This window comes from Priceomyces carsonii (assembly GCF_900007245.1).
Source record: "Priceomyces carsonii strain CBS4050 genome assembly, scaffold: Debaryomyces_carsonii_scaffold_1, whole genome shotgun sequence".
In the NCBI taxonomy this organism is placed as follows: Eukaryota; Fungi; Ascomycota; class Pichiomycetes; order Serinales; family Debaryomycetaceae; genus Priceomyces; species Priceomyces carsonii.
This window is the reverse complement of record NW_026946674.1, coordinates 1650807-1665724: the sequence shown is the minus strand read 5'-3', so window position 1 is coordinate 1665724 and position 14918 is coordinate 1650807. Positions and strand designations below refer to the sequence as shown.

Here is a 14918-nt window from a genome sequence, read left to right as displayed (position 1 = left end):
TTTATTGTCTATAAAAATTTCGAAACGTCAAAAAATTGGTCAAGGGATTCTTCAAACGATTCAAAGCATCTATCTATGAACATTTTATCAATTGACTCTTCTTCTTGGAAAACCAAGGACTCCTTTATATGTTTTAGATGCTGAAGTCTGAGACTTTTGAAATCTAATTGCTTAATATCTTTGATCAAATGATCCCTTAATGCTTGAATATTTTTATGTGAATCCTTGGTTCCACGCGTCAAATATTTAATATCACCAATAAGCTCTATCATACTACTTAAATTACTCATAAATGTATTTGAAAGGGAGTTATCAGTGATCAAAATGCTTTGTATTTTACTCAATTTCAAATTTTTATTCAAGAAGTTTGATATCGAGTCTGTTTCTTTTGTTGGCTCTAATTTAGTTAGCTTGAAAAGATTTAGATATATCTTATATATCCAATTTTCAAATGCATCCAACTGATTTAATAAAACATTGTTACTCAAAAACTTGTTAAATATTTTAATCATTTTGGCTGCCTTAGCTTTGTCACCTTCAATAATTAATAGCTGCCTTATTAGGTTTAAGTGAATAAACTCTTTGGATTTTGGCTTATTGATCGAATATAAATCGTATTCTTTGTTCAACCCAAATTTCCAAACAGTTTTGAAATCCCTATTATCATATAACTCAAGACTTTCATCTAATAAACAGAACTCATAATCTTTAATGATTTTTGTGAAATATGTTATGTATTGGGTACTTTTCGTAATCTTCGAAATTTTCAAAATATCCAAGATAAGCTGAAACTTGGAAAATGAAAACCTTATTCTTCTTCCAAACGAACAAAATCCTTCAATTTTTGTGAAGGCTCCCTTTTCAAAACCTCCAATGATGCTTTCATGAATCTCTTGCTCGGCAGTTAAATAGAAACGATAAATCTTAAGTAAATAGTTCAAACTAGAAACTGATGGTGTTAATTGAATGTAGTGACCCAAGGTATCATGCTGTACCATTTTTATTTTTAAGGCTTCATAATTGTATAAGGAAATGCTGGGAAAACTAAAACTGGAAAGTAATTTCAATAGTAATAACCGTGCTCTAGGATCATTAGGATCGACTGACAAAATCTTTTGCAATACTATAATGGCCCTAAACACCGAATTTACTGTGTCTTTTTCTTGCAAGGAAGTAACAATATTCATCATAATTAATTCATTTGCTGGATAGCTATCAAACTCTGGTTTGTTAATTAATAGGTTGTGATACTTATTGTAAATATTCCAATTTTTAGAGACAAATCCTTGTAAGTCTGTCATATCACTTAAGAAATAGGAAAACTTTTGAATATTTACTTGATTTATTAGCTCAGATAGTGGGTTATTACTGTCTTCAATTAAATTTGTAGTTATAAAAGACAATACCTCATCTTTATCGAATTTCAGAGAGTAAATTTTTAAATCGTTGAAGCAGCACACTTTGCCACGAAATTTTAGGTAGTAACTTTGAACATAAGGAAAAAGGTTTTGATCATACGCCAAGCATAATTCAATTAGAGATAAACTCGCATTCCTTGATACTGTCGAAGAATGAATTATTGGTTCAATTTCAGAAAACTGTTTTCCAATTTCCTTCGAAGATCTAATCAAGAGTTTCCAAGTGTCGAAGTCATTAAAATTTTTTACAAGTATCAATTCCTTACTATGATTGTAAAGCGCTTCCCACGATTGAAGGTTTTCCAAACAATCCAAATAAATTAATTGTAGGTCCAAATTGATAGTCTTTGAATTCAAAAACTGTTCGATTAAATCTTTGATTCCTTTCTCGTCTCCTGCCTGTTCCATCAATTTCACCTGGACAAATAACTCTTGGTCATTAGTAGAAGGAAGAAGGCCCTCTAATAACTTGATGCCCAAAGATGTAAAGAGTTGCGGTTTACCTTGTTCACTTTCTAAGTGGTTTGCCAAAGTATAACAGCCAATAGCAGCCCAAAAAGCAAAAGATCTATTTGATTTTTCATGCTTTTGCAAAAGCATTAATATTCTTTGGTAAAGTTTTAGATCAAACTTATTGATACTATTTTTGAACCACTCCAATATCAATTGGGAACTTGGATATTTCTTGATCGCATTCTCATATACTAGATTGGCCTCTTTTTCATAGCCGACTTTGGTGAAAAACTCATTGAGTAAGCGAAGAGTATCGGGATCACTTGGTACTTTCTGAAGTAGCTCAGTATTCGCTTTCAATGCTTCCCTCACTGCACCTCTACTGTAAGCGAGATGATTATTTAATGCATGATAGTAGCTCCTCGCAGGAAATTTCTTTAACTTTCGAGACAAGAGCTGCTGAGCATAGGAGAAAGACCCTTGTTCTATCAACTCAAGGATTTCGGCGTCTGATTCTGACATATTTGTGCTTGGAACTAACGAAGTATCAACTATTTTTTTTTTCTCCAGTTTATATTCGGCTGCCAACCGGACTCGATCTCACTGAACGGGAATTTTAGTTGTTCAAGAACAGTTCTTCTTAAGAATTCACACACTCACAGTAATCTTCATCCCTCATATACTCCGGGAGAGAAATTGCAAATCGTGGTCCCATTTAAACGCCTACATTAACACTTGTCTATCTGTGGCTTCATATATCAACTTACAATGAAAGACTTGCAATTACGCTAGACCATTACGTTGTTGTTGGGTCCTGCATACTACTCATACACTCATATTTTCTATAGACTGGTATTATGGAGTCTATGTGTACGTTTTGTCTGGTTGCAATCAGTTTAACATATCACCACGTGTCATTTGCCCCTTCACTCAGTCACGGGCTTTATCACTATTTTGTCAGCCGTCAAATATTATCACGGTTCTTGGCATTGAACAAACTGCTTTACTTTCCCCCTTCTTCGTCTATCCGCTAACAGCTTGGCATTAAATCGCCGCTCAACCGTGGGTTCAACTCTTGAGCACCGCCTTATTTTATCGCAATAATGTACGTATATACAGGACACACAAAGCTGATCCAGTTGTTATGCATATTATATCTGTTCTTCCGGCGGAACTCGCTCCGTGGCTCAGTTTTGTTCCACCTCCGAACCCCACATTCAGCCCTTCGCTCACCCTACTGATGCGACAGCCACGTCTGAATCTAAAATAGGCGGAAGGGTCTATGCTATGTTGTATTGTACTTAGCTTAGAAAGTTAATGTAGGTACACTAAAACACAAATTATATTTAAGAAGAGGTATGTGGGTTCTAGTTTCGCTTAGACCTTTTCCAGAGTTGCTACTATCTCATTTTACTATGGAGAACTTTGCCAAGAGGAAGTAATTATGCTATACATGCGTTATATACAGTACAGCTCTTGGCTGCACTTTCTATCATCTTGGCTAGATTGTGTGACCAGATAAGAATAGTATATATAAAGAGGACATACTCAGATAACTGAAGATTTCTGACAAATAATTCTGTAGAACTCTAACGATGACTTCCATTAGATCAGACGGAAGCAAATCAGAAGAACAAGAGAAATCATGCGTGCGCGAGATGTCTGTATCTACTAATACAACGTTTCAGACGTTTGAGCCCTACAGACTCACAGTCTCGAAAGTTGCTAAGACCTTTAACGTTGATGTAGCTACTGGATTTCTGACAGAGCAAGCAGAACAGGCTCTCAAACAGTATGGTACCAACACGCTTGGAGAAGGTGACAAAATCTCCTACACCAAGATGATTGCTCATCAGGTTTTCAATGCCATGATATTAGTGTTGCTTATCTCCATGATTATTGCATTAGCCATAAGGGACTGGATCTCAGGAGGCGTCATTGGTTTTGTTGTATTTATTAATATATCGATTGGATTTATTCAAGAATACAAAGCCGAAAAGACCATGGGATCACTAAGACTGTTGAGTTCACCGTCAGCAAGAGTTACTAGAGATGGCACGGATGACACTATAGCAGCAGAGGGTGTTGTTCCTGGAGACATAGTTCACATCAAAGTTGGTGACACGGTGCCAGCAGATTTGAGGCTTTTTGAGTGCAGTAACTTGGAAACAGAGGAAGCCATGTTGACTGGGGAATCGCTTCCTATACCTAAAAATTCGGACCCTTTATTAGAAAATCCAACTGAACCTATTCCCGTTGGTGATAGGTCAAATATGGCATATTCCTCGTCGATAGTAGCCAAAGGTAGAGGTAGCGGTATTGTGGTGAGCACCGCTTTAAATACCGAAATAGGTCAAATTGCGAAATCATTAAGAAGTGAAAGCACATTGATTCAAAAAGTTGACAAGAATGATGGATCATCTAGATACTTTAAGGCTTTTTTGGGCACTGTCAAAAACATTGTTGGTAATGTTTTAGGTGTTACCGTCGGAACTCCTTTACAAAGAAAATTATCTTGGTTAGCGATATTATTATTTTGGATTGCCGTAATTTTTGCAATCATAGTGATGGGATCTCAAAGGATGAGAGTCAACACTGAGGTTGCAATTTATGCGATTTGTGTTGCATTGTCGATGATTCCATCGGCCTTGATTGTTGTTTTAACAATCACAATGGCAGTGGGTGCCAAAGTCATGATGATGAAGCACGTTATTGTAAGAAAACTCGATTCATTAGAAGCATTAGGGGGTATCAATGATATATGCTCCGATAAGACTGGTACATTAACTCAAGGTAAAATGATTGCGAAAAAAGTTTGGATTCCTAACGTTGGAACTTACAAAGTCGAAAATTCCGACGAACCTTTTAATCCCACAGTAGGGGATTTAACTTTTGCAAAGGTGAGTCCTTATTTCATCAAAGAAACTGATGAAGAAGTAAACTTTCTTCCTAAGCTTCCCGAACCATACCCCGAAAATTTTAAAAATTGGCTTTTGACTGCAACTTTAGCAAATATTGCCACAATTGATCATGACAAGGATGAAGAATCTGGAGAATTAGTTTGGAAATCACATGGTGACCCTACCGAAGTTGCTATTCAAGTTTTTTCCACACGTTTAGACCATGGAAGGAGTTCGATAGAGTCTGATTTTGAGCACTTAAAGGAATTTCCATTTGATTCTTCTATCAAGAGAATGTCTGTTGTATACAAAAGTAAGAAAACTCAAGAAGTAAGAGTTTATTCAAAAGGCGCGGTTGAAAGAGTTTTGGAATGTTGTACCCATTGGCTAAAGACAGGTGAAAATGGTGAAAATTATGATAATCAGGAGCCAGTAGAGCTCACAGAAGAAGATAAGAATGTAATATCCTCTAACATGGACACTTTGTCATCGGAAGGTTTACGTGTTTTGGCATTTGCGACCAAATCTGTTGATCTGCTGACAGATATCAACGTCAGAGACTCAGTCGAATCTAAATTATGTTTTCAGGGTTTAATCGGTATTTATGATCCACCGCGTAATGAAAGTGCTAGATCAGTGAAATTGTGTCATAAAGCTGGAATCAATGTCCATATGTTGACTGGTGACCATCCTGGTACTGCAAGAGCAATCTCTCAAGAAGTTGGAATTTTACCTCGAAATTTGAGTCACTATAGTCAAGAAGTCGTCAAGACAATTGTTTTGACGGCGAACGAGTTTGATTCTTTAAGTGACGATGAAATTGACAAGTTACCTGTTTTACCGCTAGTTATTGCCAGATGTTCGCCTCAAACAAAAGTTAAAATGATTGATGCTTTACACCGCAGAGGTAAATTTGCAGCTATGACAGGAGATGGTGTTAACGATTCTCCTTCTTTAAAGAAGGCAGATGTAGGAATCGCTATGGGTCAAAACGGATCCGATGTGGCAAAGGATGTATCCGATATAATCTTGACCGATGACAATTTTGCATCCATTTTGAACGCAATAGAAGAGGGTAGAAGAATGTCTGCAAACATTCAAAAATTCGTGTTGCAACTTTTAGCCGAAAATGTGGCCCAGGCGTTGTATTTAATGATTGGTTTAGCATTTATTGATGAAAGTGGATTTTCTGTATTTCCTTTATCTCCAGTCGAGGTGTTATGGATTTTGGTAATTACGTCTTGTTTCCCTGCAATGGGATTAGGAAAGGAAAAGGCTGCAGACGATATTTTGGAACAGCCTCCAAATAGGACGATTTTTACTTGGGAAGTAATTATAGATATGCTTGCTCTTGGTTTTTGGATGGCTGTCTCTTGTTTACTTTGCTTTGTTGTTGTTGTATACGGCAAAGGTAATGGTGACTTGGGAAGAGACTGTAATGCTACATCTGCCAATGCGGATGTGTGTGACTTGGTTTTCAGAGGTAGATCTGCATCATTTGCCAATATGACTTGGTGTGCATTAATTTTAGCATGGGAGTGTATTCATCCTACAAACTCCTTATTGCATATGAGAACGGAAACTGATAACCCTTGGTGGAAACAGACCGCAATTGACTTGTGGGGAAATCAATTTTTATTTTGGTCTGTCATTGGTGGTTTCGTCAGCGTGTTCCCAGTCGTTTACATTCCAGTAATCAACACAAAGGTATTTTTACATAAGCCAATAGGCTACGAATGGGGAGTAGCTGTAGGATTCACTATTCTTTTCTTTATAGGTGCTGAGGCATGGAAGTGGTTTAAAAGAATATTCAAGAGAAGACAAACAAGGAAAACGCAAAATCCAGAATACGAGTTGGAAAGAAGCGACCCGTTCCAAAAAGCAGCATCATTCTCAAGGTCAGCTACTATGGATAGACCAGATTTAATGGTATAGTTAGCGAGAGTTTCATTTTAATTTGATTTTTTAGAAAAATAGATAATAAATTTATTTAATTGCAAAAAAGAAAAAAATTAAGCTCTATAAAACTCTTAAACTGTCTATAAATACTCTCTAATAAATAACCGTTAGCAATTAAGTTATCTTAAAAGCTGATCCTTAACTTCTAACTGCTTTCCTAAATGACCCGTATCGCCGAAAATTTGTATAGTTCCCTTTTTTGTTCTCTTATTGACATCTATCGCCGTCACAGAAGTGTTATAAGGAACTTTCAAGTCTGACGCTTTCAACCCATCCTTTAACTTGTATCCCATTACTCCGTAGAGATAGTTAACGAAAGCAGTTATCACACCACCATGGGTGCACACTATCACATTTTTATAATTATTTTCTCTACTTGATTCTATAAGCGCCTCCCATTCTTCGTTAATCCTGGCAAGAAGTGACAGCTTCAGTTCTCCTAAGTTCCTAAAATTTTCTCCGTACTTCTCAAGGGCATCCTTCAAATACATTCCTTGGACTTTACCCATTTCTCTTTCTCTCAAGTTCGGAGTCACTTTTACTGCAGCATTTGGATGGTGCTGAACGATCTCCTTAGCCGTATTTTGACACCTCACTAGATCAGAAGTAACCAAAGAGTCAACAGGAAGAGACAGAAAAGCTTTTCCAATTAGCAGCGCCTGTTTCCATCCTGTTTGGTTTAAATCGATATCAATATGCCCTTGCAAAATCTTTTTTACATTGTGATCGGTTTGACCATGTCTGATAATGAATATTCTAACGACCTCTGGATCTGTATTGGCCTCAACTTGAAAGGTCATAATGTACAACTCTTGAACTAGCACTGAACGTCTCTCTTGAAAAGAAGATAAAAAAATAGAAGAATACATTAAGTCTCATTAAATTCTATGCTCGCTATTATATACAGATATCAATTATTTCAGGGCCATGGGCCACCACTATTGTGGAGTTTTAAATATACAAAAGATTGCAACTGGAAGGAATAGTGCTTCAGCAGTTATAACTTCTGAATTTCTTTTTGAAGTTCGCTGAGTACTTCACTTTTCATTTTATAGCCATGTTCATCAGCATCAGGAAAAGTACCCGAAGAGACTTCATGCTTGTACTCAGATATTGCCTTCACAGCTTGGTCGTAAAAATTCAAATAGGGCTTAACGAACTTGGGCCTGTGAGAATTTGGATCTGACATACCTAACATATCACTAATAACAAGAACTTGTCCTGAGCAGCTGGGGCCAGCACCAATGCCAATGGTAGGAATCGACAACTTTTTGGTAATAAGTTCTGCTAGCTTATTTGGAATACACTCTAAAACAATTGAGAAGCATCCAGCTTCCTGGAGTCTTATACAATCTTTATAAATATCAAGCGCATTATTCACTTGACTTCCTTGCAACTTGAACCCGCCAAGTGAATTGTGCTTTTGGGGAGTTAAGCCGACATGACCCATCACAGGGATGCCAGCATTGATAATGCCGCGGATTTTAGGTATAGTCTCTTCATTACCACCCTCAATCTTGATACCTTGAATTTTCCCAAACTTAACCAATTTAATTGCAGTTTCGATTGCCTGCTCTTTGGATGATTCAAAAGAGCCGAAAGGCAAATCAGCTATCAATAATGATCTTTTGTTGCCTCTCTCAACGGACTTGACGTGAAATAAGAATTCATCTAAGGTAATTTCTATGGTGTCTTGCATACCTAATGTGGTCATAGCTAGCGAATCTCCGATCAAGCTAATGTCAACTCCTGTATTATCTGCCACTCTACTAGTTATGCTATCATAGGCAGTCAACATTGTAATTGGCTCTTTTCGAGCATACAATTGCTCGATATCTCTAAGTGTCTTCCTTCTGTCATTAGAATAGGTAGATCGGCAGATGCTCTGCGCAGTGAAAAATCTGACCGAAAGCAGTTGTTTTAAACTGACATACTTTCTTCTACCAATTGCTCTAATAATCATTGTTAGAAATACCAGTCACTGTCGTAGTTAGCTTATATATGATATATTCTGGATGGGGTTTGTCTCAAAACTCTTCTGACTAATGTCGGTTTTTTCGTATATACCCGTATAGGCATCGCAGAGCGATCCGATGTGCACGCAACCGATTGTAATTGCTACTGATTGTCCAAGTCATATATATTAACGTATATTTGCATATCCAATCCGTTTGGTTTTATGATCCATATCTTAAAACGTAATTTTACAATTGGAACGAGAGTGAATAAAATGCCAACTTTTGATAATTCGTTTCTTTTCAACCATACTTGCCTTCGTATTAAGGATCCCAAGGTTTCAATTCCCTTCTATGAGAAGAATTTTGGATTCAAACATCTCAGAACATTTCCAGTTTCTAAGGAGGGATATACGTTGTACGAATTGGGCATAGAAGGTGAAGGAAAGAAGGGCGTCAATTGGGCCGCAAGAGAAGGTATTTTAGAATTGCGTCACAAGCCAGGTTCTGAAAACGATGACAGCTTTGAAATTAACAATGGAAATAGCAAAGAGTTCAGAGGATTTGGACATATTTGTCTCTCCGTAGACAACATTCAAGCCTCGGAGAGCCATTTATTAGATGATGGAGTCAAGTTCCAAAAGAAGTTGTCAGATGGAAGACAAAAGAACATTGCCTTTGCTCTTGATCCTGATGGATACTGGATAGAATTGATCGAACATGGCAAAGACAGAGTTGAAGGAAAGACCGAGTTGTCATCGTACAAGTTGAACCATACTATGATTCGAGTCAAAGATCCAGTTAAATCCTTAGACTTCTACCGTAATGTATTAGGATTCAAGTTGTTTTCAAAGAAAGAGTTTGAAAGCGCAGAGTTTACTCTTTACTTTCTTGGATTCGATCATAGCAAAGACTTGAAGGAAGGAGAGTTGGCCTGGGACACGCAGGCAGGTAGAGAATCTATTTTGGAATTGACCCACAACTGGGGCACCGAATCCGATAATTCTTTCGAAGGTTATCACAACGGAAATGACACAGCCAACGGTGCAAAGCAAGGTTTTGGCCATATTTGTGTGTCTTGTAAGGATCCACTGACGTTCTGTCAACAGATTGAAAAAGAATACGGTGATAAGGTTAAGTGGTCTGTCAAATACAATCAAGGGCCCGTGCCGGATAATGCATTCATCCAGGACCCTGACGGGTACCTCATTGAAATTTTCGGTAGCAATATGCTTTCCGAATAACTATCCATGAAAGCACAGTTATAGGTTAATTAGTCAATTCATATATATATATATATATACCTAAAATCTTACTGTAACTGAAATGGGTGCTATCGGACCGTGGCGATGGTTTGATTTGTAAGTGTGGCGCTTTTGTGTCACGAGTTTCAGTATCTTGGAGCAACTAATGAATAGTTTCAAATGTCATCTAATTTATAAATCAATGATAAACACTCTTTTTAAAAGAACAATTCATACAACAAGAATGGTATCTCAACAAGCAGTTACAAAGGTCGAGGGTTTGATTAAAAGCAAGCCAATTTTTATTGCTTCGAAGGTAAGTATCGAAGAGAGTAATACGGCATGAACTACAGTTCTTTCGCCGCCGATCTATTACACATCAATACTAACATTTAAAGTCATATTGCCCATTTTGCGAAAAAACAAAGAAGACAATCGGAGCCATAACTAAAGATGCTTATATTTTAGAGTTAGATGAGTTAGATGATGGGAGTGACATTCAAGAAGCTCTTTTAGAACTTACAGGTCAAAAGACGGTTCCAAATGTTTTCATCAATGGTGAACACATTGGTGGTAACTCTGATGTTCAAGAATTGAAGGCTGCTGGTAAGTTAGATGACAAGATCAAGGCAGCTTTGTAAGTTTTTCAATTGGAATGTTACTTTAAATTAGTTCGTGATATCTCCCTATACTCTGCCACTAGTTTTTATTTATATAATAAAATAGAAACAAACAACTTACCTTCTTTTGGCTGATTCAATAGTCAATTGGTAATGATTATCGAACTATAAATCCAACTGTTATTTACTCTTCACATATTTAGTAGACTTATTTTGTTCTGTATATAATTGAGATATATATCGAAAAGTTTTTTAAGCGTAGAGTTAGAACACTGAATCAATAGCATATAATGTCAAATATAGGGCTTAAAGTGCGCCAAGCGGTGCCATCAATTGATCCCATTGTATCAGAATATGCTACGGGGTATATTAAACATGTTTCAAACTCTATTGAGGATAGTGTCGCTGCTCAACAAGTTGATATTGGACGGGAAATGGATTTCATCAAAGATTTGTTAGAAAATGCTGGAGGTAGCATAAACAAGGTTGAATCCTTAGCAAAATCAATAAAGGATGAATTAGATAAAAAATTAGAAGAAAATAAAGCAAAACTAGAAGTCACAGGAGACACTTCGAAAAGACTATTGGACATTAATCTTTTACGCCAGAACAACTCCAAGAGAGATATCAACTCGTCATTAGCATTGCTAAATGCAAGTAATGATATAGAGCATACAGGAAGGCAAATGGAAAGTAGAGTCGACAAGAAGAAATTAGAGAAGCAAGAAAGAAAGATAGCCAAAAAGGTTGCTAAAAGGAATAATCAGTTTGTTCAATATGAGGCTTCCAAATTATTGAACGAGAAGGACAACGAAGATTATGACTCTTTCTATCTCGATATAAATCCGTTGGACTTCGGCTCTAGCGCTGGAAAGTCGAAAGATATTAAGGTCGAAAACTTTGATTTGTACGTCGGAGAGGGCCAAAGAATATTGAGCGACGCTACTCTTACTTTGGCTTATGGACGTAGATATGGTTTGGTTGGCCAAAATGGTATCGGTAAATCAACCTTATTGAAAGCCTTAGCTAGAAGAGAATTGGACATTCCAAAACATATCACTATTTTACACGTGGAGCAAGAAATTAGAGGAGATGACACTCTCGCTTTGCAAAGTGTCTTAGACGCTGATGTGTGGAGAAAGAAATTGATAGAGGAAGAGGAGAAAATAAACGAAAGGATAAATGAGATCGAAAAAGTTAAGAGCCAGTTTGAAGAGGATTCGAATGAAGTGAGAAAGCTAGACAATGAAAGAGACGATTTGGAAATGCACTTGCAAGAAATAACTGAGAAGCTTTATGAAATGGAATCCGATAAAGCTGAAAGTAGAGCTGCCGCTATATTATATGGTTTGGGTTTCTCTAAAGAGTCTCAGCTGTTCCCTACAAAGTCATTTTCTGGTGGTTGGAGAATGAGATTATCATTAGCTAGAGCATTATTCTGTCAGCCTGATCTTCTACTTTTGGATGAACCGTCAAATATGTTGGATGTTCCATCCATTACCTACTTAGCCAAATATTTGCAAGGATATAAGTCTACCGTCTTGGTCGTTTCTCACGATAGAGCATTTTTAAATGAAGTCGCAACAGATATTATACATCAACATTCCGAGAGACTTGACTACTATAGAGGCTCTAATTTCGATTCATTCTATGCTTCTCGTGAAGAAAGGATAAAAAACCAAAGGCGTGAATACGATAATCAAATGGCATATCGTCAACATTTGCAGGCTTTCATTGATAAATTTCGTTACAATGCCGGAAAAGCAGCAGAGGCGCAATCTAGAATCAAAAAATTAGAGAAATTGCCCATTTTAGAGCCGCCTGAGGATGATAAGGTGGTCACCTTCAAGTTTCCTGATCCAGATAAGTTATCACCACCTATTTTACAAATGAATAACGTCTCTTTCGGTTACACTCCAGAAAAAATACTTTTAAGAGATGTCGATCTAGATGTTCAAATGGATTCCAGAATAGCATTTTGTGGCGGTAATGGTACTGGTAAGACTACTTTATTAAAATTGTTGATGGAAGATTTGACTCCATTAGAAGGAACAATTTCTCGTAATGGAAGGCTAAGGATTGGATATTTCGCACAGCATCATGTTGATGGTATGGATTTATCTTTGTCAGCTGTTTCATGGATGGCACAGAAATTTCCTGGAAAATCAGATGAAGAATATAGACGTCATCTCGGTTCCTTTGGAATAACAGGGACTCTAGGAATTCAAAAGATGCAACTTTTGTCTGGTGGTCAAAAATCTAGGGTGGCATTTGCTGCATTGTGCTTAAACCAACCTCATATATTGGTGCTAGATGAACCTTCAAATCACTTGGATACCCAAGGTTTGGATGCATTGGCTGAGGCCCTTCTTAATTTCAAAGGTGGAATCCTAATGGTTTCTCACGACGTTACTATAATTAATAGAGTGTGCAAGGAGATATGGGTTAGTGAAGATGGCACAGTAAAAAGGTTTCCAGGGGATATCAATGCTTACAAGAAACATATTCTTGCCGTTGCTGACAAGGCAGGTGTTGTTCAAAAGCATTAGTCTAATCTTTTTTTTTCTCTTTGCTATCTTTGCATCTATGACATTAGCTTAGGATACCTCTTCTTTGTAAAGTTAATAGCATGATTGATATTTTAAGTCTTGAATATGATCTCATATATGGCTTTGTGGTGTGCAGTAATATCGCAGTACCATAAAAATCAATGTTTGAGTACTCGAGATAAGATCACACGAATTACATAGGAATATATATCTTTATTCCTTCATGTCTGAAGAAAATGAAGTTACCACCAATTTCTCTTAGGTTTAAAATAGGACTTGGCCTTCTAGTATCCTATGGGTCTTTTGAAGTGTACATGTTCTTAAGATCAAAGTATATGATTTATCAAAGGAAACAAGAGTATGTCAAAACGATGGACCTGACAGAAGCTGATGTCTCAAGATTTAAGTCGGCAACGATAGGAGGTGTATTTGTTAACCCATTTGATGAATATAGACCACAAACAGCATTCGAGTTCTTATTCGTTCGGGTTATGGAATTGTTTGAAAGCTTTTATGGAAATAAATTCGAAATACATGATAAGTATCGGGACTTTATAGAGGGAAACACCGAGGTGGAGAATGTTTTAAGGCTGTTTAAACCTGACTTGGAACTCTTGAAGTCAAATTCGAAGATACTAAACGAATGCGTCTCTAGCAACAAGTTCAGCCCTCTATTTAAATCTTCCAAGACAGATTGGTTCCGATTCAACGCTCTGCCGGCTATAAGAGATCAGATGATTTTCACTTGGATTGGACAGTCGTGCTCTTTAGTTCAGGTGTCTGGTATCAACTTTTTGACTGATCCTCTTCTAAGCAATCATTTATTCAACGATATGCTTGGTCCAAAAAGATTGATAAAAGCTCCAATGACTATGGAGGACATCAAATACGCTACAGGCAACAAACTCAACTTTACACTTGTATCTCATGATCACCCAGACCATTTGGACCTTCATGCAGCTAAGGAACTTGGAAATTCAACGACATGGATCGTGCCTCTCGGTTTAAGAGCCAAATTGGCAAGAATGGGAATCTATAAGGTAATTGAATTAGACTGGTGGGATAGTATTTCACTCAATGAGTATATAGCGACTTCCGATAAATTTCCAGATAAATACGAATTGGTCTGTCTACCAGCAATGCACTGGTCTGGAAGGTATGTGATTGACTCAAACAAATCTTTATGGTGCTCGTATATGTTAAGACGCAATGGAGAATCAATATTATATCACGCCGGTGATACTGGATACCTGAAGGATCTTTTTGATATCATTGGAAAGAAATACGGACCTACTTATTTATCATTGTTGCCCATTGGCCAATATTGTCCTTCCTGGCATCAGAAACCAAGACACATATCACCTGAAGAATCTCTCAAAATATGTTCCCAGTTGTCGACGACGTTCATGCAAGGTATACATTGGGGCACTTTTAAATTAAGCGGCGAACCAATTCTAGAACCTAAAACTACGTTACAATGCCTTTCGGCCTTGCAAAACAAAACAAGATACTACCGTGTTCCAGAATTTGGACTCAGTTATTTATACAATTTAAACAACAGCACTCAAATAGAAGAACTTCATAAAGACATTGAATAGCAGCGACGATATATGAAAAAAAAAGAAGCAGAAAAATACAAGCCTTGTAGTTCACAAGTGTAAGTTTAAAGATACATTTCATTACTATGCTATTGCTCATGAGCTACATAGGTCGTCAGCGTAGTTCGGTTCGTTCTACTATATACATTTTCTTTTTCTGCTGGAATTAATGGTTCAAATTTCAAGCACTATCACTTATCACTCTTAGTCATTACCCTTAGT

At 37.1% G+C, this 14918-nt stretch overlaps 8 protein-coding genes across 8 annotated transcripts; 5 read left to right on the top strand and 3 right to left on the bottom strand.

Moving 5' to 3' along the window:
• Window positions 1-8: 8 nt before the first annotated feature.
• PRCAT00000924001 (uncharacterized protein) lies at window positions 9-2393 on the bottom strand (the record flags this gene model as incomplete). The annotated part of the gene is made up of 1 exon (XM_062956848.1): window positions 9-2393. One exon carries the CDS (start codon window positions 2391-2393, stop codon window positions 9-11), a length of 2385 nt encoding a protein of 794 aa, XP_062807749.1.
• Window positions 2394-3466: 1073 nt separating this feature from the next.
• Window positions 3467-6706, top strand: ENA2 (Na(+)-exporting P-type ATPase; the record flags this gene model as incomplete). Its single annotated transcript, XM_062956847.1, has 1 exon — window positions 3467-6706. The coding sequence occupies one exon, from the start codon at window positions 3467-3469 to the stop codon at window positions 6704-6706; it is 3240 nt and encodes a 1079-aa protein (XP_062807748.1).
• Window positions 6707-6849: 143 nt separating this feature from the next.
• On the bottom strand, window positions 6850-7530 carry PRCAT00000922001 (phosphoglycerate mutase; the record flags this gene model as incomplete). The annotated part of the gene is made up of 1 exon (XM_062956846.1): window positions 6850-7530. One exon carries the CDS (start codon window positions 7528-7530, stop codon window positions 6850-6852), a length of 681 nt encoding a protein of 226 aa, XP_062807747.1.
• Window positions 7531-7727: 197 nt separating this feature from the next.
• Window positions 7728-8693, bottom strand: PRCAT00000921001 (3-methyl-2-oxobutanoate hydroxymethyltransferase; the record flags this gene model as incomplete). Its single annotated transcript, XM_062956845.1, has 1 exon — window positions 7728-8693. One exon carries the CDS (start codon window positions 8691-8693, stop codon window positions 7728-7730), a length of 966 nt encoding a protein of 321 aa, XP_062807746.1.
• Window positions 8694-8909: 216 nt separating this feature from the next.
• GLO1 (lactoylglutathione lyase) lies at window positions 8910-9929 on the top strand (the record flags this gene model as incomplete). Its single annotated transcript, XM_062956843.1, has 1 exon — window positions 8910-9929. The coding sequence occupies one exon, from the start codon at window positions 8910-8912 to the stop codon at window positions 9927-9929; it is 1020 nt and encodes a 339-aa protein (XP_062807745.1).
• A 244-nt stretch (window positions 9930-10173) lies between these two features.
• On the top strand, window positions 10174-10570 carry TTR1 (dithiol glutaredoxin; the record flags this gene model as incomplete). Its single annotated transcript, XM_062956842.1, has 2 exons — window positions 10174-10245; window positions 10328-10570. The coding sequence occupies 2 exons, from the start codon at window positions 10174-10176 to the stop codon at window positions 10568-10570; spliced, it is 315 nt and encodes a 104-aa protein (XP_062807744.1).
• Window positions 10571-10839: 269 nt separating this feature from the next.
• GCN20 (putative AAA family ATPase) lies at window positions 10840-13098 on the top strand (the record flags this gene model as incomplete). The annotated part of the gene is made up of 1 exon (XM_062956841.1): window positions 10840-13098. The coding sequence occupies one exon, from the start codon at window positions 10840-10842 to the stop codon at window positions 13096-13098; it is 2259 nt and encodes a 752-aa protein (XP_062807743.1).
• Window positions 13099-13334: 236 nt separating this feature from the next.
• Window positions 13335-14696, top strand: PRCAT00000916001 (N-acetylphosphatidylethanolamine-hydrolyzing phospholipase D; the record flags this gene model as incomplete). Its single annotated transcript, XM_062956840.1, has 1 exon — window positions 13335-14696. One exon carries the CDS (start codon window positions 13335-13337, stop codon window positions 14694-14696), a length of 1362 nt encoding a protein of 453 aa, XP_062807742.1.
• Window positions 14697-14918: the final 222 nt, after the last annotated feature.